Raw genomic sequence first — 26,388 nt, 5'->3', positions numbered from 1 at the left:
CCACCTGCATAAATAATAATGTCCCAACTTCAATTTGAGACTACCATGGGAAAAAATGTGGAAAGCCTTGCTAAAGCTCTTCTCATCACATATCATAGATGGCGATCATACTGGTCAGGCATGATTTACCCTTGGTAAATCCATGCTGTCTTTCCCAAATACTGTCTTTTCCTTCACATTTCTGTAAATACATTTTAATATGATTCACTCCACAGTTCCTTCTATAGGCTGAAGTAAGATTGCCAGAAGTTCTCCAGGGTGACATTTTGTTCACTGCCAGAATTCTCGGTATTCTCCAGGTTGACTTTTTGGCCTTTTTTTTGGACACAGGTGCAACATTTGCCTCACCATTTGGTTCCTAATCCCTTATAATTTCAACTTTCATCATGCATTTTCAGGGTTTTGTAAGAATCCCTATATTTCACTACTTTTTGGCTTGGGGAAAAGAGAAGGGCTGAATACCACAAATATCCCTGTCCCATTAAAGAAGTTACTGAAATATCTATTGATTTTCCTTGATCTATGCATGGTAAATGAACTAATGTGTGAGAGGGCTCTTATGACCCACCCAAAGCACTAATCTCAAGGAAATACCCTAAAAGGGGAAAGAAAGCATTAGTAGGCAGAGGAGAGAGCAGACTCTAGAATTCAAAACCTGAGGGAACAACAATAAATCCATAAGTCACTACTGAATTTTGAAGACACAGAAGGCTGTAAAGTCAGAGACAAGGTACAGGTCTACTAGTCTTGCTAAAAAGGAAGATATAAGATCAAAATATTTAAGAGGATTTGGGACACAAAGAAGTTCAGGTTATTATTAAAGAGAATTAAAAATATAGCTGGCAATAAGAAAGGGAAAACACTATTAGGAGGAAAAAGCTCCAGTGATTCTTACACAAGCAATTGATACAGAAAGTGACATTTTCACATGTGCGTGCATGTGTGGCAGTGCACACCATGCCGAAAAAGTTGCCTTAAATCTTGCTGTACTTAAAAGGGAAATTTTCTCTTTCTGGAATGGTAGAAAAGAAAACAGAATTGCTTTGAAAAGTGACAACAAGGCATATTAAGCCTTTCTCTAGTCTCTGTCATATGGTCGAGATTGATTCTTTATTCTTAATTTGAGTGTTACAGACTACTGAAAGATCCTTCAATGCTTATAATAATGATAATAGAGCCAAAACCCTTACATTCTTGGCATTAAAACTACAAAAAATTGATAGTAATTTTTGTTTGAAACATAAATACAGACATATCTGAGCACACGCACATGGCCAACTGTAAAGATGATTTTCTGAGTCATCTTATTAATCAGTACATAAACACTGCCTTCTTTAATATTGTCACATATGCAACATCCATCACACACTTAGGAATATTGTCAGCACAAAATGTACATACAACAGAATTTTATTTTATTTGTTGGTGGGAATTTAATGTCTGAAAGAGACAATGAAAGCACTGCCAAATTCTTATGAGCTGCTTTTTGGTACCCATATGGGAGATTAAGTTGAACAACATGCAAGGCAAATGAAGAAAAATAGTCTCCATGGAGGAAAAAAGGGTATTTGTTTCAAACACATTTTGATTTTCCTTTGTCTCTGGAATCATAGGACCTCCTTAGCACAAAACTTCTTATAACTCCAATGCAACAGACAAAGTTACATTAATTGCCTGTTCCAAACTCCCTGACTTGTACCTTCTTTCTTTAAGACAAAATTTTTTTGAGCCATTTGTAGTCTCACACAGAAATCATATCCCTCAATATCCCATAGTAGTTTCAAATAGGTCTATTTTTTATGGACATCTTTCCATAAGAAAAATGGACCTATTAGAAACTACTATGAGATATTGTGAGACACTTATTTCCTTGTCAAATACTTTAGTGGTTTAATGGATGGTTTACTGGGTGGTTTTAGTGGTTTAACGGGTGGCCAAAGCATTTCTGCCAGTTAAACTTTTTTTTTTTTTTTTTTTTTTTTTTCCCCAGAAATCCTATCTTTCTCATTAGAATGCTTTTCCTTACAAGAACTGAAGGAAATAACTTTAGGTATAACATTTTGAGGACTTAGGAAATTTATCAATTTTAGGAAGTATAATTTTACTGGGCAAATTAACAGAAAAAGGAATGAGAACACTTCAGGAACACAAATTTACGCTAACAACTAGAAAAGCCATATCATCAAACAAGCCCCTCAGTATTTCTATTGGTCATGTAATTTTCAATATCAAATAGAGATGAATATTTGCTTCAATGTTCATCTTTTCAAATTGTACTGTATGCTTCCCTCCACAATCAGAGTAGAAAGGTAGAGGCAAAACTGTGAAAGTCTATCGTTCCATTGATAGAGAATTAAATTAATGAAATTCTGAATTCTGGATTCTATGCCAATTAAGCATGAGTCATTTCTCTACTTGCTGAACATGTGCAATTAAAAAATAAGCACCTGAAAGTAAATTATCTTGTATGAAGGAAAAAATTAACTTTGCCTTGGCAACCAGATTGCTTTATCTCAGGGATTTTTAAAACTGTGGCTTAAATTGTATCTATTATTTTTCAAAACCCCACAAAAATAAATAAGCATTTTTAAAAGGGGAAAAGGTATAAAAGCTACTGAAAAGGCAAAAAAGAAAACTTATAAAAATCATAATATGAAATAATTTAAAACATCATTTTGCAGATTTTAACAAGGTTTTAAAAGACTAATATCATTAAAAAAATACAAAAAAGTCTCTGTTTTCTATGAGTAGTACATTAGGTAAATCTAATTTTTTAAGCAAGGAACATTATACCAAAATTTGCTCCCTGTGGTATTATAATGGACTTGTTGACAAAATTCAGTCTAAAATATTGAAAATATTCTTGTTCTTCATAACAAAATATCAGTATAAAACAATCTAGATCATTGATAACCTTGTATCAGTAAGAAAAACATAAAAAAGGAAAAAAAACCCATTTGTGCCATTTTTATCCTTTAATTTCTTCCAACAGGTGAAACAAATCCTTTTTTATTAAGCTATGATTCTGTAGTATACAACTTTCCACTACCATCAGCATGTTAACTTAGACTTTCTTTCCTGTACTAGACATTGGTGCTGTTCTTTAGTTCCATTCTCCTTATGTTGTTCAGTGTGGTATGTGCTAGGGACTCTTAGCACCTGGACCATTTCTCAGTTCTCCTACTCCTCATCAGTAATTCCTGCTTCATATATCCATCACTCAGCAGCCCACACGCACATTTCCTAGTTTGTTTTTTTCTATGTATTCAGTTTCTTGTTTTGTTTTGGTTTTTTTTTGTATCAGTCTTTAAAAACACTTTTGCTTTTTCTCTAGAAAGACAACTTAACAGATTGATGAAAAGATATGGGAGAGTTACTAAGCTTGCATGTTACCAAAATTTGCCAAGGTTTCTTTCTTTCTTTTAGATTTTTTTTTTCTTCATATATTATACAGGTTTTTTTCTTTCTTGCTGGAGGGAAGATGGGGCTTGACATAGCTTTATCAGAGACATCTAAGTCCTTTACTTCTCATTAATATTTGATAAAAGGACACAGCCTTGAAGGGCTGCTAGGCAGGATAACTTCTAGGATTGGTTAAAGCATCTAACTCCTGCAAAATTATAATAAGCAAGGCTTGCATCAGGGTCTTAAGACTACACATCAGTGTTGGCTACTGTAACTTGGCTCCTCTCACAGTCAGGAATTTGGTTCACCTCAAAGATTCCTTGTAAACACAGATGAAAAGAAATGCACTTGATCTGGAAACAAATTTTTTTGGATGTTTGGATGTTTGTTCACCAAAATGTAACAGATACATCAAGCACTGAACAAGAAAGCTAAAGATCCTATAATGAGTTTTCTGACACTATTGATCATATGTCTTGATCATTCATGAATCACACCTAAATATTGCTTCAAGTAATGCAAGTAACACACTTCCTCTCATCCTCATTGTTCTCCTTTATCTTGATCCGGAGATAAGCCCAAAACTTTAACTTGTTTTGTGTTCGTGTAACATCTCATCTGAATGAACACCACATTCAGAGCTCCCACTTGCTTCCTTTAGTAAATGGTACATAGGAATAATAATGTCCATAATTATCAACACCTTGTAAATACTGTCCAGCCACATCTGGGTGGATGAATCAACAAAAGATAAATTAATAAAATATAGAGCAGTGCATCAGCCTTAAAAACAAGACAAGAAAATGAGAAGGACTCCTCTGAAGGAACCAACAGTTAACAAATCTCATGCTGTATGGTCAAAAAGGCAAGAAGACCAGAGAAAATACTTAGCTTATGCCCTCACTTTGGGAAAAAAAAAATCTTCATTCCCTTGAAGTCTTATGATAATAATTTTTAACCTGAGAGGTTCACAGAGACTTTCTGCATAAAGATCCTAAATTTGACACTAATAGCAAATTCCTTCAATTCCCTACTCCCTACCAGAATGCTCAAGCATTGTCAGATGCCAGGGGACCGAGTTACAAGAAATACTTAGTGATTGGTCTGTACTAGTTTTAGTGAATGTCTGTGCCAGGAGACTTGGAAACCATCCGAAAAACATCCTGATAGATTTCAGAAGTCTAACTCCACTTGTCTCTAGCTACACCAACAGTAATTTAATTTCAGTAAAGTCATGCTGCAGATTTCTAGTAAATAATTCAAGTGCAGGAAAACTACTAATATAAGAAAGCTTTTGGTGGCAGGTAGCCATAGCCTAAATCCAATCAGGATACACAGGTATAGGCTGATGATCAAGGGAATTATTTAGGCTTGTTATATGGAAAATAAAATAGCTGAACAGCACACCCAGGCTTTGAAGTGGTCAGTTACCTCTGTCTAGCCAGAAAAGATTCGGTAATAGATTTCTAGTAACAAACTTCTGATCTTTCTAAAAAAAACACTTTAGCCCTTACCTGTATATCAACCTAAGGTCTTCTTTTTGAAAGAGCATTTGTTACGCAGGTAAATAAAAGGAAATAATGACAAGATCACAATTTCATTATACTAGCAAAATATTTTATATTATTAAACTGTTACTGTCAGTTAAAACAACTGTCCTTAAAGATATTTTGATGTTTTGTTATCATTTCAGTATCTTAGTTATATTCTTACATGTGAAAAGCTATTAAATTCCAAAAGACAATTTAAACAAAGGCTCATATTAACTGAGATACATTGCTTATTAACAGTAATTGTAATTTTCCCATTTTCTGACTACTTTATTTGGAGATGTATTTATTTCTTTCAAACAGGAATGGTTTTAGGAACAATTCAATACAGTTTCCCTTTAATCTACAACATTTCACTATTGACATACACTGGACACTTTGCTTCTTGTACTGTTCCAGTTTCATGCAGCTGAAGATCTGGGACTTCCTTTTGTATGACTTGGAAATGTAACGACTGTACATATATTATACATTGTGGGGTCTGGTGCTCAAACTATACATTTAAATAGATGAGATAACTAGTCCACAATTACCAAAATATTACTTCCAAATCACTTATTATGTTTGCATTGCTACAAAAATTACAATTCCACGGTAAATAATAAAAGAGGTTCAAAAGAGATGAAAGCCACAAAAATAATGAAAAAATCTAAAGTGCCCCATTCTGGGTTATATCTTATTTGAATTCTTCCAAACATGTGGCTCCCATATGAAACTGGGAGGAAAATGATTCTGCAATTCCATCTACTGAATGTTATTTCCACTGTGCAGAGTCCTGGAAATTGCCTGGGCAGAGGAAAAGGTCTGAATTTACATAAATGGGTTTCTGTTTTGCATTGCACACTACCTTCCTGTCATTTAAGTTCTAACTAGAAAAAATAGAAGCAGAAGAGAGAGCTATAAAATGCAATCATTTATCCTCTTATTTCTTAATAATGGCCCACATACGACCATCTGTTGTGTAATACCACGCAAGCAGTAATGTGACAGCACAAAAGCCAACACAGGGGCAAGGAGCAGGGATTCCAGTGAGTGATGCTCAGACAGTAAAAAAACACCCCAAAACAGAAACAGCATGGCAACAATAAGAAAGTGATATAAAAATCAAGGGCCATGTCAACTATCACAGTCATAAAAGGGCAAAGGAGGTACCAATATGCTGCTTCCAGTCTGCAAAAGGAGAACAGGAGATGTTGACTCATACAGATCAAAGGACAGCAGAGAGGATCTCAAAGCACCTGAGCACCTGCCTCCAGCTCAGCTTTCAGTCATACTATCTGCAGCTAGCAGTGTCTCCTTCAACATTGCTAAATCCAATGGCCACAGAGTAGAAGTTTTGTTACAGCTTTGGATGGATCTGGGTGTGATTAGGGATCTTAAGAAAAGGCAGAGTGCTGCCTGAAAAGCATAAAGACCTTTGGGACTGGGGAAATGGCTGCATTAATGGAAGCACAGGCCATAAATCAAGGGAAGTGTTTTTTTTACTTTTTTTTTTTTTTTTTTTTAAGTCAGCATTCATTAGATCACATCTATAATACTCTGCTCAGTTTTGGGACTCCAGTGAAACTGACATGACAAAGTGAGTTTAGCAGAGGGTCCCCAGGACAGCCAGAGCTCCACCACTTGCCCTGTGGTGGGGAGAGGTTGAAGGCAGTAGCTGCTCCAACCTGTAGCAGGGATGGAGGGCATCACACTGCAGGGCATCACACTGCAGTTTCCCCAGTGCCAGCAGGGAGGTTATTGAGGAGATGGAGCCAGGGTCTCACAGCTGTGCCTGCGGGGAGGAAGATGGACAATGGGCATAAAGTGAGACAAGAGGCGTTCAGGCTGCATATGAGAAGCAGTGTTTCCACCATGAAGACAGTCCAGCAGTGGGACAGGCAGCTCTGGGAGACTCTGAAATCTCCATCCTTGGAGACTCAACTGGACATCACCCTGTACAACCATGTTTGCTCAGACCTTGGACCTCAGAGGTAGCTCTGCCATGAGCAGGACAAGAGAACCCTTTCATATGAAATAACTTGTAAGTCTAAGAAAGGGATGCTAACAGACCTGCAAGGATATTTGGATCCTTGTGGGTTTTGGCAAACCCTTATGGGATGAGGCCATTGAGAGTGTTTAAGATGAAACACATTTCCATGACATCAGTATATATTGCACAAAACCAGCAATAGGACAAGGAGGTGCAAGAGACTGGAGAACAGGACTTGTGGTTAAAATGTGCTATGAGGCAGAAAAAAGGGAAAAAACTCTATTTCATGAAAGAATAGCAAATCTTAAAACATAAAACTACAAGAGGAGCATATAAGGGAGAAATCCCAAGATGACAGGAGTGAAAGAATGGATCATAAAAGAGAAAAAACAATTCAGAAAGAGAACAGAAGAGTTTTCCCCATCTCTGCATGTGGATTTACCCTTGGAATATGAGTTGTTATGGTAACAGCACTCTCCAGGACTTTTGCCAAAGAGTGGCATATCAACCTCCACATTGTGCCTCTAGGGCAGGTCTCCAGCTGCTATTTCAGAGGAGCAAGTGTTTAAGAAACTTCTACCAAGTAAATGTTTGTTCCTCTAAATAGTAAAAGGAAACCACGGCTATAACAACACTAAGGATCTTGTCTGTTAACTGAAAAAGTACATCATAAAAATAAAAAAAAACAAAACCAGGCAGAATTAATGAATATATTTAAAATCAATCGGGCTAAGAATAAGGCAATAATATCAGAGCTAAAAAGAAAACTTTGATGGGAAGAAATATGAGTAGATCTGATAGTAGAAGGATAATGAATAATTCCTTCTTATCCTCCAGATAAAATTGAGATTTAAAAAAATGAATAAGTTTGAATTTTTCAGCATTTTTAGAAAACCTAGATGACATTATGCAAATTTAGACTGAGTACAAAATAACATACTGATTTGAATTTCTCAAAATTTAAATAAACTGAAGAGAAATAAATATTATTACTATTTACAACTGTAGTGGGTTTATGGCTGGCCAAACACCAGCACACTCATGAAAATCATCTACTCATCTTCCTCTGCTATAATTGGAGCAGAGGACGGGAAAAATCCAGTTAAAATAAAGCCCGTGGAATTGAGATTAGGATTAGGAGAAGGGCAAAGCAGGCTCAAAATTTTAAAGGGTATAAAGAAAACTTCTCTCCATTCTTTAAGTCTTTACTGTTTCTAAGTATTAGAACATCTGACTTTTATATGGGTTACAGCCTGGGTACCCAGTTTCATGGTGTACCATAACTGATCACTTACAGCATAAGCAGTTACAAATTCCAATTTTGTTTCGATGAAATCTAAAAAAAATTAAGGATGCAAAACAATCTTTCCCCAACTAGCTTTTGTTATGCCACTTTAAGTGCTAAATTGGCTGACAGTGTTGGTAAATCCAACCTACCAGGTCAGAGCAGGCATATTAAAGTCATATCAGCTGCCTTTTCTAGGCAAAGATGTAGGGATTTTTCCAAGCCAAGTTACTTTCTCTGAAGCCGTGCTGCTGTAATACTGTCAGGATTGAGCTGCTGCCTAACCCATAAAATCAACCAGCTCACTGGGATTATTCTGGTTCTGGCTGGTAGCCTGGTGTTTGAAAGCAATAGTTAAAATCTGATCAGTTAATGTGTACATGGAACTATTCCCTTAATAAATATTTTAATTAGGATTTTTAAATACATACTGAAAAAAATGCACTCACACTTCATGGGGTATTTGTACAGACAGTCATTTGCAGAACAAAAATCCCAGTTCTCTTCAATCCCATTTCCTTGCTATCCTAAAGATCCTTTGAAATATGTTTTCCAATCTAACCTTTCCTTTTAAGGAGCAATCTGAATACCAGACTACTGTGTATGCATTAAAATAAAAGTAAAAGTGAGTGTTAACAAAATTTAAACTAATGCCTTAATACTAAAACAACACAAATTTTCTAATTTGCAACCCAGATTCAAACCTGAAAAATAACATCATGATAGATAGAGATGGCAGAGGGGGTAGATGATTCACAACTGAAATAAAATAGGTTTCACTATTATCCTTTCAAATTTCAGCTGCAATTAAAAAAAATGTTTTCAATATCAAACTTCCTGCTAGAGTTAGTAGGCATACAAACCATATTTATGCAGTATTTCACTATGAACATTAGATCATCAGATGAGTGTTAATATGCTGAGGTGACTAAAATACACTGGACAGTAAGAAACCGTTTCCAGTTTCCAGAGTTTTCACTTTTAACATTCCCAAAATACATAGTTATGTCCAGATCTGTTCTATTTTTGACCCAAAGGTATTGGTTAATTAAAAGGAATATGCTACTGGTCTTTGAGTCGAAAGAAAAGGAGAAACATATTTTTCCAAAACTTCCTTTAAATTTTCCTCTCAGTTTACTTAAATCAGCTGACTTGCATTAGTTTCCAAAATTATCTTGTTAGATCAGCTCGATTAAAAATAAGTGCTTATTAACATAGACTAAATTTGAAAACAAATCACTTACATGCAGTAATCACTTGAATGCAGTAAGTGATGTGTATATATAATTCTTCCTGCTAAACTGCAAGTTAAAACCCTAACCCTAAAATCTCTCACTGCATTGACAAACTGGGTCAGGAGTGTTAGAGGATCAAAGTAACATTAGGTTTTCAATGCACATAAATTATTCTGCCTGTATCCCTGCTGTACATGACGCCAGTGGCCAAGCCCCAGGTGGAATTCCTCTTCCTATCTGTTTCAATCTGTGAAAGCTTTTAATTTCAGCTGTAGCTCCCTTTAGCCAGATCTTGAAACAATGGTGAAGACTGGGGTCAGAAGCAGGTGAGAAAGGCTGGCTTACCTCTAACATAACATTCACATGAGAAAAAAGTCACAGTTGAAGCAAACACATGATGAAGATTTTAAGGACCTCTCAGATGCCAAGTATCTGCTGAACTATCAAGAGTTATACTCAGAAAAAAACTAAATTACATTAGCCAGGAAAAGAGAAGAGACAGCTTTGTCTTTGAATTCCTCATTCTTGGCTTTCTCACCTCATGCCAAAGGGGAGGAATACGCATACAAATGCAGCACTCAGGTGGGGGCTCGGACACATTGCTGGCCATGAACAGCAGCTGACTCAAGCCCATGTACATCTACAAGCACAACCACAGACATATCCACTAGCTGACAGTTTCTGGTTTGAATTGTTTTTAGAAAACATTAATACTTACACACCCACCACAAAAGTAGTATTATTTAGAAAAAACTTTCCTCTCTGTTGATTTTTAAGGGCTATAAATATGCCTCAGTGTCTTTAAAAATAACTCCCATCCCAATCAAACAATGCCAAAATTGGCATTTTGGTGCTGTTCTCAAATGTAAACATATATATTATAGGCATTTTAGGTATTTTTGAAGAAGTATTAATAGCACCAGTCTACCTATGAGATCCCTGGATGCTCATCAGAAAAATGCATCAACTAGATGAAAAAAGACCAGGTATAGAGGGAAAATGAATGAGTTTAGTTTAATCTAAATTCAGCACATGCCTGTGCATGGGTGTGTACACATACACTCGAAGTGGTACAGACTTCTCTGGGAGAAAAAGGTGAAAAAAATAAAAATGCAATAGAGAGAAACTGAGGTAAAAGAAAATTGCAAGACTGAAGTAATTTGCAATAGAAGAAAAGGAATGATTCCAAACAGAAATGTAACACTTCTTTTAGGATTATTTTAAACTAGTTTTGATTTTTTATAAACTCTTTGAAAATGTTTTCATTTTATTTGTTTCTAAAATTAACTGAAGTTTGTTAGCTGATAATTTGAAAATTCTTTTAGCTTAATTGTCATTGGGGATAAATTAATTTTGAGAATCTATTATGACAATTACGTACAGCCACATTTTCAACTCTAATGCATTTTTAATAACCTTCATCAGCCAGTGATTTGAATTTTAAATTTCCCTCTATGAAGAAGTAAAAACTAGATAGTTTTGTGCTAATTTTCATAATAAATTGCTCTTTATTTACATTGCAAAGCCTCCCTTACTCCAAGTAACCCAAAGCCTTATATGAAACTTAGTAGTCATAAGACTTATTATATTTCATCTCCCATTATTAAGAGAAAACAAATTACAGAGACAAATCTGTTGGCCCTGCCTCATACACCATAACCTGCTGTTTGTACCTGTCTGCTTCTTTTTATAGCGACTGCAGAAGGGTCCATGCCTCTTCCCATTTCCACAGCAATATGGAAAACATTCCCCAGCAACACAGACACATAATCCAGAGTAGCTTCAAGGGAAAATATTGTCATTAGGAAAAAAAAAAATCCTCATATAACATATTTTTTTACTAGTGTTATAAACTGCAGTCTAGATAATTAGGTCTTTAACTTTCATCATGAACTTTTATTATTTATGTAGTATACCTACTTTCTACACTTGAACAGTAAAAATAGATGCACAAAATATTGGAAAAAACACAAATGCAGAGTCAAGTGCTGAAGGCTAGGAAAGGAAGACATCAATATTGAGGTCTTAACTCCGACTGCTAGTTCCATAGGCCTAGTTTACCATTTTCCTGTTGTTTATGGCAATGGCCCCACTGGGTCTGATTTATGGCCTTCCTACCCTGTAGCTTAGGACAAATAAATATTTTTTATGTTTATTGGCACCTATTCTACACATATTATGATACACATTGTCATAAATATATGATTGCATTTGATTTTCCATAACTATTTTTTCACCACAGTCAGAATAAATGATGAATACCATCCTGCTAAGTGGAGGCATTATAAATTTGTTTGACTGTCATAAATTCATAAAGTTTTTTTGACTCAATGGCACAAGGGTCCTCTGTAACGGTCATCACACAAATATATTTCACACAGTTTCACAAATATTAATTTCTTTTATACTTTCCTTGCTCCTAAGATGTGTGGATTATATTGGCAAGGAAGAAACAAGGAATTGCATGGTGAAAACAAAAGGAAGTGAAAAACAATGTCCTTTAAACTTTTGATTTGAATTTAAGATATCCAGATTTTGCTTTCTACTTGCATTAAAAAGGGGAGTTTGGTTAGTGCAAATCTCCACAGCAAGCCCAGCTGTTTTATATTCTAGCTCAATTCTTTCTCCTTGATTTCCCCCCCAAGGACCAATAAGGACCTGCTCCAGAGACCTCAATTCCAGTCTCTCCTCTCCTAAGTTTCTATCCCTCAGCTTCATTAGGGTCCCTGCTACTGAAACCCTCTCTTCCAAACACATGCTCTTCTTATTTTGGAACTTGCCTCTCCTGGGCCACGTCTGAGAAGTGAGTATCTCCCAGCTGCTGGAACAAATGAGGTAGTGTTATTGGAGAGCAGTTTACTTGGGTGTAAAAACCTGAACAATCTCTCCTTGCTTTCTGTTAATGTGCACCTGTCCTGCTGCACAGACTTTTTTATATAGTATAGGTATAGTCGAGCTGAAGTGACAGAGCATGTCCATGCTCTTTGCTTGCTTGTCCACACCCCTCTCATTGTTGGAATTGTTATCTCTGCACTATTCTCCCTGGCTTTGTGCAGTCAATTAAAATTGATTTATTAGTTTTAGTAATATATATTTTCTTCAAACTATCCCATTCCATTCTTCGATTCAGCATTTCTCATAGCAATTATTTGAGCAGCCAGCTTTCCATTGACCTTGGTGTTTCTCACAGCTATCCAAAGGATAAGGTGCTTCATAGATTGCCAGAACATTTATTCCTTTGTTTTTCTCCCATGCTCTAACATTTGGTCTAGTTCTTCTATTAAGTTTTAATTCAACAATTTTCCTTTCCATGTGACCAAGTGCCAGAGGATATACACACAGAGAATGTCTCCACGACCTCACCTCAAACACCTGTCCCTGCACGAGTCTATAAAAATGGTAGCCAGTTCTTAAAATGAATACCAGTCTTTAGCTGCAAATGAACTGGGGGAAACATATTCCATTCCTCAAGAGAGAAAATTATCTGAATTTCCATCATATTCAAAGCTTTACAGATGATATGAAACATTTTAGCTGTCAAAGTCAGAAATGCTTTCAAAAAATTTGCACCCAATACAGGTTTGCAAGGCTTTGAACTTTGCCAAAACATGGCTAGATTTCCATGGCAAAAGCAGAATGCACATAACTGACACATAGACCATCATATCCTCTACTGTAAAGCAGTAACACTACAGCAGTTCAAAGAAAAGTTCTCCTGAGACTGCTTTAAGAGACACTAGGAAGATTAAGTATATTTTTTCCACCACTGAAATATACTCAGGAGAGGGCAAGACCCGTTTGGCGCAATACATGCAGCATATAGATATACCAAGAGCTATAGTAGCAACTTTAGTGACATAAACTTCATTGTTCACAGAGAAGTCTGTATTGGATAGAAACCCTGGAGGTCATCTGGTCCACCTTGAAAGCAGGCTCTTCAATTAGGTTACAAAGGGCCTTGCCAAGCTAGGTCTTCAAGATTTCCAGTGAGGAAACAGTGACCTCTCTGCTTAGCCTGCTCTCACGTTTAGTTGTTCTAAACATCAGTTGGCTAATCTTTTAGTTGGCTAAAATCTTTTTTCATTCCTTATATCAAGCTAATTTCCCCTGAAGCAACCTCTGCCCATTGTCTCTTGTCCTTCCCCTGAGGATCCTTGAGAACACCTCAGCCACCTTACCAAAATTGGAAGGCTATGATTAGTTGCCCCCAGGCCTTCTTTCCTCACTAGTGCAAATCTAGTTCCTTCAGTCTTGCCTCAGGTCCTCCAACCTCCAACTTCCTCATTGACACTCTCTGAGTTTTTTTCCCATCTTGAATAGAGCAGTGAGGGGATCAGAATTAGCCACAATATTTCAGGTATGGCTCAGTATGTAGAAGCCTTCCAGCTGGGAGTCCTTACGCTGCTGCCTATACTCCTCCTGAGGCTTTCCACAGGACATGGTTTGCCTTCATCGCTGCCAAACAGCTGGCTCAGCTCAGCTCAGTGCCCAGTGGGATCCTCAGGGCCTTGGCAGGAGAGCTGCACTCCAGATGTTCAGTTCCCATCCTCTTTTACTGCTTTGGTTATCAGGCCACAGGTGCAGGAGTTCTTGTTTAGCTTTCTAGATGTCATGGAGCCTCCAGTCCTGGAGACATTCAATACACAACTGGACTTGGCCAGGAGCAATGTGATATGACTGATGCTGCTTTGAGCAGGGGATTGAACTAGATGGGCTCCAGAGGTCCTGAATTGTTTTGTGGTTCAATGAAATCTTGGAAGTTTTTTTCTCCTCCTGCTGAAATATTTAAACATGGCTCCCCTATCCAGTATTATTTTTTCTAAGAAGAAGTTTTGGTATTCAGCTTCTTTTAATACTTAATATAATGGGAACATACCCTTCTATTTAAACAGCTGATTTCTAAGAGCAGAGTGCCCCTTTTGCTGCCAAACTGTACACACACACTCAACTACTACTATGAATTTACTATACTAAATTGTACATGGATCTTCATATAAGAACCACTGCTAACAGGTCTTGGTGTTGCTTTGTGTTACAAGTAAAGATTATCTTTAATTTTCATACTGTTATTTCCCTACTTGATACTTAGATTCAGCCACTGATGCCACTTTTGAGGAATTCAACACCATGCATTGACACTGCTTCGTTATTTAACCTGTGAATTTACACTTCAAATTAATACATTGCGACTTAAAGGTTTAGATGGATGAATGGATACAGGAAGGGACTCATAGGATCACTTATGCATTTTAGGTCCATATTTGTAGGACTTGAAAGTCCTGTCAGCTCAACTTGTAGATTTCTTCATTACATTGGTAAGGAAAGAAGATGTTATTGCCTTGATGCAATCTGTGTTGAAAAAGATTTTGTTTTATTAGTTTGTATGCTGCCCTTTGATGTGCTCAGGCTCTATTAACAGCTTTATTACCAGCACAGCTCAAATTATTCCTGCAATTTGCTTTCTGGTACATGGAATGCTTGCTTTGAACAACCATGTTGTTCAAATACTTCTATATTTTATGAGGCATCTGATAATTACTGCAAATCTTTTTGTTTGGTGATAGAACTGTAGCTATTTTGCTAACAGTTATTCATTTAAATAGGGTTCATTTTAATTTCTGTGGCTGAGTAATAGCAGCCTATGGAAGCAATGTCCTTCATAACCTTCTCATACCAGCCACATGATTTTGCTACAAGATATTACTTGAAAGTGCTATAAACAAATATTTGAAGATAATTACATGTCAAAATGAGGAAGAATAAGGATATCATTTTCAGGAAGATTTAATTATCTCTGCTTTGGAAGACTTGGCAATATAGGGATGTATAAACCACAGAAAGTACATTTGGGCACCTCTTTCAACCTCAAAGAGCAAATAATTAATAAATTCCTAATTATTTGCAGATAAAAACTTGAAATATATTATTCCAAGCTAACATAGTCACACACAAGAAGTCCTTGGGTTCATTAGAAAATACTACATTGAGATCACAATTTTGAATTTTTTTGAAAGAAGTTCTGGGGAAAAAAAAAAAAAAATTACCATACTTAACAAGAGAAGAAAAGGGAAAGGAAAAAGTGTTCTAAATCTGGGATGGTTTTCAAAGCAAACAACATCTGTGAATGTGACCAGATCTTCATATGATATTCCTATTTAGCTTTCCTCAAATATGAATTTTTGAGTGAATTTAACCAGATAAGAAAATAAAGACTTATTGAGGAACCATAGATCAACAAACAAATAGTAGAAGAATGGTTAACCGAGCAAAATCAGGCAGGTTTTAATTTGAGATTTTGAAAAACAGACAGCATGATGATTATACCAAGAAAAAAACACTGAAGAAAAGGAATTAAAATAATATGTAAATTTAGAGGCAAATCAAGTGTTTTAATATATCTTATTACAAAAAGCACAAGAATTAGCCCTAGCACTTAAATTTTAGTGGCTGTCCACCTTTTTTTTTAAGACCACCTTTGCAGCTGAGAAAAAAATGCAGTATCATGAGAAACAATAATAACATGCCAGATGATTAAAGTCCATAAGGAAACTTTCACAACTTCTGCTTTGTAGTGAACATGAGCAACATAAGAATCTGAAATACTCTGAAATATAGAATTCCTGGACTAAACTAGGATAAACAGTAGGCTATTTTACATTTCTTTAGCAATAAGAATCTTTATTTAGGCAACTTGGCAATGGCTAGAGACTATCAAGGAAAACAACAAAGCAGAACAACCCAAAGGCAACTAAGTGGAAACAATGAGAGAGAAGTTCTTATGTTTATAATTATGTTAATGCTACCATATTTATTTATTTATTAATATTTTATTATATTTATTTTATTTTTATTTTTCGTTTCAGGGATGTAATTACATTTGAGAATTGTGGGAGCTAGCACATATACAACTATGGCGAAATTCAGCAGTTTGCAATGTTACCAGGAATTCACTTATCCTGAACGAGCACCTTATGGTTTAAGGTCATCTCAGTTAGAGACTATGAACTGTGCTGTAGAAGGATAAGTATCATATTATTCCTGCATACTGTGTGTTACTGCACAAAGAGAACCTGTCCCCTCCTTCCTCTTACCAAACAGGACTCTCTGGGTGTGCGTTTGTGTGCACACGTGCACAGGAGACCTTAATGCCAACCAGCTGCTGCAGCTGATACAAGAACTTGCCATAGATCACTGGGATTGCATTCCACAAGTTTCTTCAGGACAATCAAGCTATGAAATAAAATTGTAATTGTAATACAATTGTGTGGCCCTGGTCACAAATTTAATCCAGTAAACTACAGTTAGAAGGTTACTGCTGTTCTTTTTCTTGATTATTATCTATTTTTGCGGACACATATTATATAATGTGCTTAACACCATCTGTCCCATATACATTTTTGACTATCAGAAGTCATTACTAAAATGTTTTGCAGTTTATTTCCTTTTGCATTTGCAGATTTATATAAAGCACATCATAATCCAACATAATGACAGGAAAAACAAATAACATAAATCTAAAAATCTTATCCTACTTTAATCTTGCTAACTTAAAATTTAAGACCTTAGAGGTAGTTTACACAATCTTAACAGAAGAATCTCTCATATTGGGGGGATTATATCACTAAGTTTTGATCTCTATGCCAGATGTCAGATATTTATTTATTTGAAGGGCAAACACACTAGCACTGACAAATTCAATCTAGTCTTGCTCCAAGACAGCTATATCTTGTCAGGGACAGACCCAACTTGCAACACCTTTACTTCATATGAAGGCTATTTAACTTATAAGTGAAGAGGAAGCATGCATGAATGGAACTGGACATTTTGCAAGGAATGGAAGAATCCTTATTTGTTGATTCCCATTTTGGTATTTATGAATGACCATCAGTAATTCAGCTATATCATCCTTAAGTGGCACTTGGGCTCTTGAGTAACTGTTCTCTGTGTAGCTGGGCCTGAAGTACCTATGATCAAGTTTATGACACAATAAAACACGTCTGCAGAACTTCCCCTGGCATACCACACCAGAGCATGTCACTTTTCTCCACAGTACACCCTAATGCAAAAGTGCTTATTTCTACTCTCTTTCTTGCATTTACTTCATACTCCAGGGTCTTCGGCAACATTTTTGATCCTGATGGGTCATAATCTATTCTGGTTAGTTGCTCTTCAAGCTCTACTTTGTTCTTTCGAATTCTGCTTTAACAATTAATTGGCCAACAGTGTACTGTTTCTTTTTTCTAGTTCACTTGGATACAGTCCAGGTTTGGTCGTTTGATCTCTCATTTCTAGTAATCTTCATGTTGCTACTTAACCATGTTGACTTTCTGTAATGCTCCCAGAAGCCTCTCCTAATGGATTACAGGCACTGCTACTGCCTGATCAGTATGTCTCCAAAGCATGAAAAATTCATTTTTTATATACCTTATATCTTCTATTATTTATTTATGGTCTCTTTTAAGCTGGTAAAGCTGTGGTGTCTTTTATTGGTCTTTTCTGACAGTGCAGAGGTGGCTACCAAGAACATACCCACCCCTGGCACAGATGCAGAGCTATTGCTATTTTATCCCCATTTTGGAGGGAGCAATGGGAGTCAACACAGCTGTGGTGCACAAGATCTGCCATGAATGTTCAAGGGAAAACAGAACAGCTGAGCTATAAAAACTTACCTGAGCAAGAGTGCAATGGTCTAAATTTACAGTAATGAGAAATTTTAATTTGATACCAGAAACTGCAAGGAACAGATGAGGTCACGTTTTGGCTAATGAATGTAATATGCACTTTTGCTATGAGGAGGCACTTGTCTAGGACTAATGCCATTACTGTTATTTATAGTAAGGAAATTACTAGTAAAAAAAACAACACCAAGGCAATGCACAACAGCAATTTACAGAATAGCAAATAAACCCATACATGGTCTGGATACTGGAGGGGGAGAGGGCAATATATTTTCTAAAGAGAACAGCTTTTTTACTCATTAATGACTATTTATTTAGCATATGTAAACCAGAAAATCTCTATTTTTAATTATATTAGCTTTGTGTTACCAGTTCTGAGTCTTTTCCTTTGTTTAGCCCCTTCTATAAATCATATTGCCCAGTACACAAGTTTATTACATAAGTACTGGAGATTTACAGTCATCTTGGTAAATTACTTTAAAGAGGAATTTCATTTGAGCTTCATTTCAAGCTCAAACATGGAAAAGTGGAAATCTTGATGAGTTACTTATATTGGGGTACTGTTTGTGATCATGAATATTGATTTGAACACAGATAAATCAAAGTTATCAATTTTTGGTATATATCCACTTGAGATGTAAAATTTTCTTCTATATCTCTGCATAAGTAAGCTAAAAAAATTGCACAATACAACCTAACTGTGCTACTCTTAGGCCTTCTCACAAGGTAACCTAGATGATCCGAAAGTCTGAAGGACATAAGTTGCCAGAGAAACAGTGCATTCTGAGTACCCCTCTACACCAACCTCTTCTAATACTTACAAAGAAACTTGTAAAGGGAAAAGGGTCTCAGGATATATATAGCCATATATGAATATTAGCAAGTAATCAGAGCCATTTGTCTCTTTATGCATGTTGTCATTTCATAAGGAGTCAGGCTTGCAACTTATATTTTAATCTTTCTTTAAAAGTACCAAGTCTCAGCTCTTCAATATTTAATAAATTTATTACTTTTTTTCATTGATTCTCAGTGTTCAGAGTTAATTTGCAATTTTTCATATCATATACCCTCTTTATATTTTGTGAGTGAGAGAGAAAATGGAGAATTTCAAGACAGGGCTAACAGTGTGCACTGACTAGAGATAAATATGCATTTTGAACAACTTCAAAATATAATGAACCAATAAACAGCTCTAGAAAAGAAAGAAAGAAAATCAGGGTATTTTCATCCAACACCGGCAACCAAATAACTACATTTGATCCTATAACAGCCTTCAATGTTTCCTCAATAGTCATGCTTGATGATTATTCACAACTCATGCACATCTACTTCACCACTATTTATCAGAATGGAGGAAGTTGAGAATAATCATTATGAAATAACAAAATATCCTTGGGAAAAAAGTCAAGCCAGATAATAAGATTCTGGGTTTCCATTTTGTGATAATATACCTTCAGAAATAATTTCATGGCTTTATTAGAAAAATGGATATAATCCAAGTGAACAGATACAATTCCTCTTTCTCTACAGCCAGAAACACATTATCCTTTTAAATAGGAAAGAGTATCCATTTTTTTTTCTCTTTTCTTCCTATCCTCACAGAGGTGAATAAGAGGGGGAAAAAACAGATGGCAAAGAGTAACACCCCTCCTTTCCATTTGCAAAGAGTGACTCTTCCATCAATACTACAACATGCAGCTGCATCAGTATCTATGTTACTTTCTTAGCTTCTCAAACAATTCCTGCATTTCATATTATTTTTCTACAATGATGATAGTTGACAAGTAACATATAAAGTCTTTCTGAGTCCTTTAACACATTAAGTATGCTACAGGTGTAACAGACCCAAAAGAAAATTAAAAGAAAACAACATAAAAATTTCCTCAAGGCCTTGCAAGAGAACTGTGGCCGCATCAGAAGCCCACGCTGGAGCAGGCCCCTGGCCTGTGTACACATGCAGAGAGAAGCTCATGCTGGAGGTGGTTTGCTGGCAGGACTTGTGTCCCCCCAGGGGACCCATGGTAGAGCAGCCTGGCTACTGGAACTTGAGGGTCAATTTGTAGTTTTATGGTAGAAACATCACACCTGCCTTCAAGAGATCTATACATTCACACTTTTTCACTGCTTGCAGTGTGGCCCTTGGTAAGTCATCTTTGTGTTTCAACTTGACAGGTATGATATGACATTGATATGTGATAAACCAAACAGTGACTTGATAGAAGACAATAGTACAAGCACAGATCCCGCCCTCTTTCAGGATTAGGCAACATGAAGTCTACTGACAGCCTTGGGGAGGCTGGTAACTGCAACATATGAGACAGAAAGAAGAACTCATGCTCAGATACCTTATTTCCCATCACAGAAGTGTGAGTGACAGAGAAAGCAGGGAGTATCTCATTCAGCAAGTCCTAACATTTTATTGCTAAAACCCCTTTTTGTTGACAGGGCTTCTAACTCTCGAGTTTTGGGAAAAACCTTGCACATTTGAAGAGTGTCACCATTACAACTGAGGCATTTAGCATTTTCAGAATTTGTTTAATACTTAGCTAACAATTACTGATTAAACATTTGAATAGGCAACTAATTTTACACATTTCCAAACTATGAATGTTCAAAAAAACATCGCTATGTTGCTTCACATACAGTTTTGTGCTCATCTGGAATAAAAGAGTGTGACAGATCACCTGCATCACTGAGACTTATGGATGTTTTACTCCACTTTTATTGCCAAGACTAGGTTTTCAACAAGGCTTTCACTGTATTGTTTGGAAGCAGATATAGCAAGAACACACACTTCTCAAGGAAGAGTGTAAACAGGCAATGCTTCAGTTCACAAGAAAGGCACGACTTACCTTATGAAAGTTCCTGAAATATGCTGCTTTCTCATCTGGAAATTTTTCTAGCCTCCTGGGTCCTTTACTGGAAGCCTTCTTGAAAACCAACCAGCAACGCCTAAAAATCTGTGAACAAAATCAATGGATTCTGTTAGATTTTCTTTAAAAGTGGACATTATTAAATGTATTCAGTTACAGAACTGACTTAGAAAGAAATTTTAAAATGACAGTGTTTTACTTTGAAAGTCTGGAAAATCCTGGGAGCATCAATTATTTCTACACAGGTATACCAATTTGTCAATTTATACATATTGATTTCCAATCCTTTGTAAACTTTTTGCTTCAATTTCTGCCATTACTGTCAAAATTGACAATTGCTGAGATGCAAGTAAATCCATGAACTTTAAATATAAAAAGCATTGTAAGACTGTCATTAGAGAAAGTTCTTTCAGAAATCACTCCATTTCTAGCTTTCACATTTGTCTGTCCTCTTTTTCTGTGAGAGGATTAATACCATTGATAAATACTCTTTGCAGCTTTTAACAGAACAGAGTAATCACCTTTAGAATCATTGTGTACACAGAAAAGAAAACACAAGGCTGAAGTAAGAACTAATGTGACCATTTCTGGACAACAACATCTAGCTTTCTCCGTTCAATGACAAACTTTCTAAAGGAAAAAATATGCAGATTAGTAAACTTTGGGAACATGTAGTGAAAAATAAAATCCTCACAAAATTTTTAACAAGAAACACACTAGATTTTGCTTAAAAAGCATTTTTAAACAAGAGGACTTCATTAGACTATTTAGCAAGCATTCTGATCATATTGTCATAACCAGAATTTTAAAACAAGAATTGGATTATCAAATAATCATACATTTGCAGTTCAAAGAGAAGCTGATTAATGATAATCCTCTAGACTGTATTATTCAAGTAAGAGATTAGATATCAATCTATTTTTATAATCTATGGCAGCAGTTTACTTCTTCCCTCCAGTACTTATATAAGCGATACCATATATAGTTTTATGTTATCAATTCAAGGATAAATTGAAAAAAGTCACAAACTCAATATTACTTAATGATTCCACTGGCCATATGTGCCTTAATTCAGTACAAATTCTACAAAATTTGATGACACAAGGGATTGTACATAGTACACAGTAATATCAAATTTGGATCAGCCATACCTCTCATTACCGAAAAACAAAATAATTTTAAAAAACCAAGGAAATTAGAGTAGGCAGAGTTTTCCCCTCAGTCTGCTGTCTAAACTGAGTACAAGCAGAAAATCTAGTGTCATTAAAATAATGAAGCTTAATTAACCACATCATGACATAATAGTACTAACACTATACTGTTGCCACTATCTAAGATGAATATTATCAGTCAAAATATGTGTTTTTTTTTAAAGCCCTACCATTGGACTACAGTATCAATATGTTTAATTATGAAGACTTTTAGAAGAAAACATGGTATGTAATTAAATCCTCTGCAAACATACTTACAAAACATACAACTTTTAGGCTTTTTATACCAAGGCTTTAAAGTGGCAACTGTACAACTGTACTTTCTGTCTCAGAAATTACTTCACCTATCCTGAGGGAAAACCAAGACAATATCATATTTCCTGAAAAAAAAAAAAAAATGACATTACACTTTGGGACATCATAAACCATCTTTATTAGATAGCACTTTCTTCAAATCACATCTTGGCAGTGTTGCAACTTGACTTTACCAAAACTACAGCACTGTTTCCACAGTTATTTCTTGATTAAACATACTAACTCTACACAATTTTGTAGTGTGAAAAGCTCCACACAGAAAGATATAGAATATTCACACTATTTTGACCTTACTAAAAAACAGCAGCACTGACTGTCTGAAAGGGATCTATTTATTCATTTAATAAAAATGTCACTTTTAATAATACTCCTGGCTCTTCTGGGATCTCAGGTGTTTTCTTTTAGTCTATGTGTAGTTTCAGTTAATTTCTCTTCCTCTGAGGAAAGTCTTTTCCTACCATATTTTCAAATGTTTTTCTCAATTTCCTTATTTTCATTATGTGCCTTTAATGTCTTACAGTCATCAAAAAATTCTCTTTAGAAAAGCCAGACCAACCCAAGTCATCATCTGTGGTGGTAGGTTTTAGCATAGCCGTGGAATCTGCATTTTACAGATGACCTGAATTTTTGACAGCTGGTGACAATGAAACTAATAATCTGTGTTTATTAACAGACGTTTTTCAAAGGTTGTTGGAGGGTTTTTTGTTTGTTTGTTTGTGGATTTTTACTTTTTTTTTTTCTATATATATAAATGGGGGAGTCGTACTTTGTTGCAATGAGAAGCATCAGTTAGATCCAGTACTTTAGAAACATCCCAAAAAAAAAGGCAAACTAGACATCACAGTCATGGAGTCAGATCTCTCCCTGTGAGGATGAGAACATTTTCTAGATCAAAGGTCATCCAAAGCACTTCCTTTAGTGACAAATGAGCAGGTTCAGACAAATGATTGCTTTGGTCTTTTTTTCACGGGACATCAATTTGGGACAGTATGAAAGTGAGTTTGAGGTTTTGCAGATAAGCTGATGAAATTCTAGAGGAAGGGTTTGACCTCCTTATTACTGGGAACTACCATCAAATACCAGGGCTTGATGCTAGTTATCTTTAAGGATGCTCCTCATCAGACCTTCTCACACATTTCAGAACTGAGATGAATTCAAAGGCTTCAACACACAGACTGCAGGAATGAACAGCCTTTGCTTTTAAATAACGCTGAATAGCAAGAGGAGAGAAACATAAGTTTGTCCTTTAGACTGTAACTGCTTCAATTTATTGGCATCTGTTTTATCCAGGCCTTTAAGAAGAGGAGAGATCTGAAGAATGAAATGGCCCAAAGAGGACTCCTGGTCCTCTATGTACATATGCCAAGATACATCCTTGCATTTGGTTTTTATTTTTAACAAGCTAATTTTAAAGCTGATATAAACATATACAGTTCCATTGCATTTCAGCAGCATTTTACCTTATTATGCCAACAGACACTTTGTATCGTAGTGTTTGAAAAAGCATTAGCATATGAATTTACCTATAAATATGAATAAATAGGTGCAGCTGTGAGCACACAGCAAACAAACATTTGCCTTTCATAAGGCACCTCATTGTTATACAGAAGCCTACTCAATTATTCACGAACTGAGATACTCTTTTATCCCTGGCCTACTTTAGGATGCCATTGGCTGTAATCAAAACTTCTGAAAGACTTCTAAAGTCCTCAGATAATTGGGGAAGCCACTGTGAGAGAAAGCAGCATCAGCCCTTTCAGAACTGAGAGAATTAGAACCACTCACTGTGTTGTCTTCATAATACTTAGTATTTCCTGTGAGACTGTTTTCCACATGTACTTAGCTGAAGACTTGCCAAATATTTGATCATTTAATCAGGGTTACATCCTTGAATGAGCACTCACTGTTCAACAAATATGATTTAAAAAATTTGTATCAGGGCAAACAACACAAAATCTACCTATCCCATGCCATTGCATTTCTTACTGGAGGAATTTGGGAAGATGGCATTAATTACACACTGGGTTTAGGTTTTCTTTTATTACTGTATCAATTAGAAGAACAAAAACTTGATCATTACAATCTTGAGAAGGAATCTATTGAAATTACCTTCAGAGCCTTAGTTACAGAACCTCTTTAAACAACACCCTTCATATCTCAGTTTTACAAGATGGGCAAAGAACAAAAAAAATATTCCTCTAGATTCTATTACCCAGGATGTTGTGCAATTATGTATCAGTAAGCCACGGCAATAACTCAGCACATGTGTGGTCTGGTGAGGACTGATTAGGTTGCCCCTGTGATAGCATATAGGAATGATTTTGATTACAATGGACGAGCTAGCTGGGGAGAGAAGCCGCGTTCCTCAAGATGGATCCTGAGCAGCCTCATCTTGCTACTGAGAGGATTTCCAGAACCTGGAACAATATAACCTTAGCACCCCACACAAATGATTTCTGAAATCTTTCCAGTCAGAAATTTGACTTCTAATGCTGATACATTCCTATTTGTCTTCAGAGATCCTTTCTTTTATATTTTGCTTGAAACACTGCAACAGATCAATTAATTATGAAATCTCTGCATAATCTTATTTTGATATTTTTTCTTCTGCTTAATATACTACACTGCTCAGCTCACATTTCCAGCATGATCATATTTTTTAATATTCTTGACTAATATATGCAAAAATTTGGCTTCTGAATGGGTCATTACTTTTCATGCTCACATCATACAATTCTGTTTTATTGTTGCCATGGCTGTTCATAACAAATCCATTAAAACAGATTGCAGGAAATCCACCAGCTAGATTTTCTTTTTCAGAAAGAAGAAAATATTTTCCCCTTTTCTAAAATAATTGGTTTACAGTGGAAATCTTATATATGATTTTCCAAAGATTTCTAAGGCCTTTTCCTAGTCATTTACAATAAATGCTTTTGAGATTCACATTTCTTTTTATCCACAGCTGTAGCAAATAGTTTTCCCAGTCATCATTAATATTTTGAGAAGGGATTTTTACTGACAAGTTTCGACACATTACTCCAGAAATTTCACACTCTAACAACCCAACAGAAATCAGAAACCAAATAAAAATCCCCCATGCTTTTTTAAAAAATAAAGGTACAACACTATAAGCTTTTTTTCCAAATCACTTTAGATGCTCTGAAATCTCCCTGCACCTATCCAAAAGACAGTACAAATGGCAGCTTTCTTGGGTATATTGGAAAACCATCTAATTTTCTGCCACTAGCTGTAGAAACATTTGTCTCTTGAGAGAGACAGCAATGAGTCAGCTCCTAATTACTAACAGAAACCACCACTGACCAGGACAGGCACTGAAGCATCACCGAGCTTTTTGCTAGCATAACCCATCACATTTTCTCCCAGGAAGACAATGACATGATAATATTCAGCTCTGCATTTACATCTCATTATCTGCAGGAAAGGCTAGTTGATTTCTCATCCCTGACTCGCCATGTACGTTGCTCCCCTGTTTGACAAGACAACATCTGGAGTGTATGCATTAAAAACACTAAAATATGAATGTATTCAAGTCTACCTCACTAGTTATCTCCATTAAAAATGGATATTTCTATGGGGTACGTGAGAGAAATGCATTTTGTTGTGAGATTAAAAAATGTAGTCACAACTTAAAAATATAGCATTCATAGTGATAAAAATAGTTGTCACAGTAAAGTCATATGTAACCATTGTTTTGACACCCACCATTTTTTGATTCTGTGCATAATTTGGCTATGGGAGAAGAGACAAGAGGTGACACCTTACTGTTTCAGTGAAACTACACTTGTCACACATTCAAGTAAAACTTAGGAGAAACTGAAACACAGCAATTATCTTTAAAAAGGC

General features: G+C 35.9%; 1 protein-coding gene across 1 annotated transcript in view; it reads right to left on the bottom strand.

Moving 5' to 3' along the window:
- The window catches only part of DOK6 (docking protein 6), a 242,683-nt gene that overhangs the window by 128,148 nt on the left and 88,147 nt on the right, over positions 1-26,388 (bottom strand). The window contains exon 2 of the mRNA XM_005517298.2: positions 20,978-21,085. Coding sequence (XP_005517355.1) covers positions 20,978-21,085 — 108 coding nt within the window. The remainder of the gene's footprint in view (positions 1-20,977; positions 21,086-26,388) is intronic.

The sequence above is a fragment of the Pseudopodoces humilis genome, chromosome 1, assembly GCF_049639895.1.
Source record: "Pseudopodoces humilis isolate 2021_Gansu_Grassland_sample_001 chromosome 1, ASM4963989v1, whole genome shotgun sequence".
Classification (NCBI taxonomy): Eukaryota; Metazoa; Chordata; class Aves; order Passeriformes; family Paridae; genus Pseudopodoces; species Pseudopodoces humilis.
The sequence above is the reverse complement of the archived record's forward strand: the minus strand, read 5'-3'. Positions and strand labels throughout refer to the sequence as shown.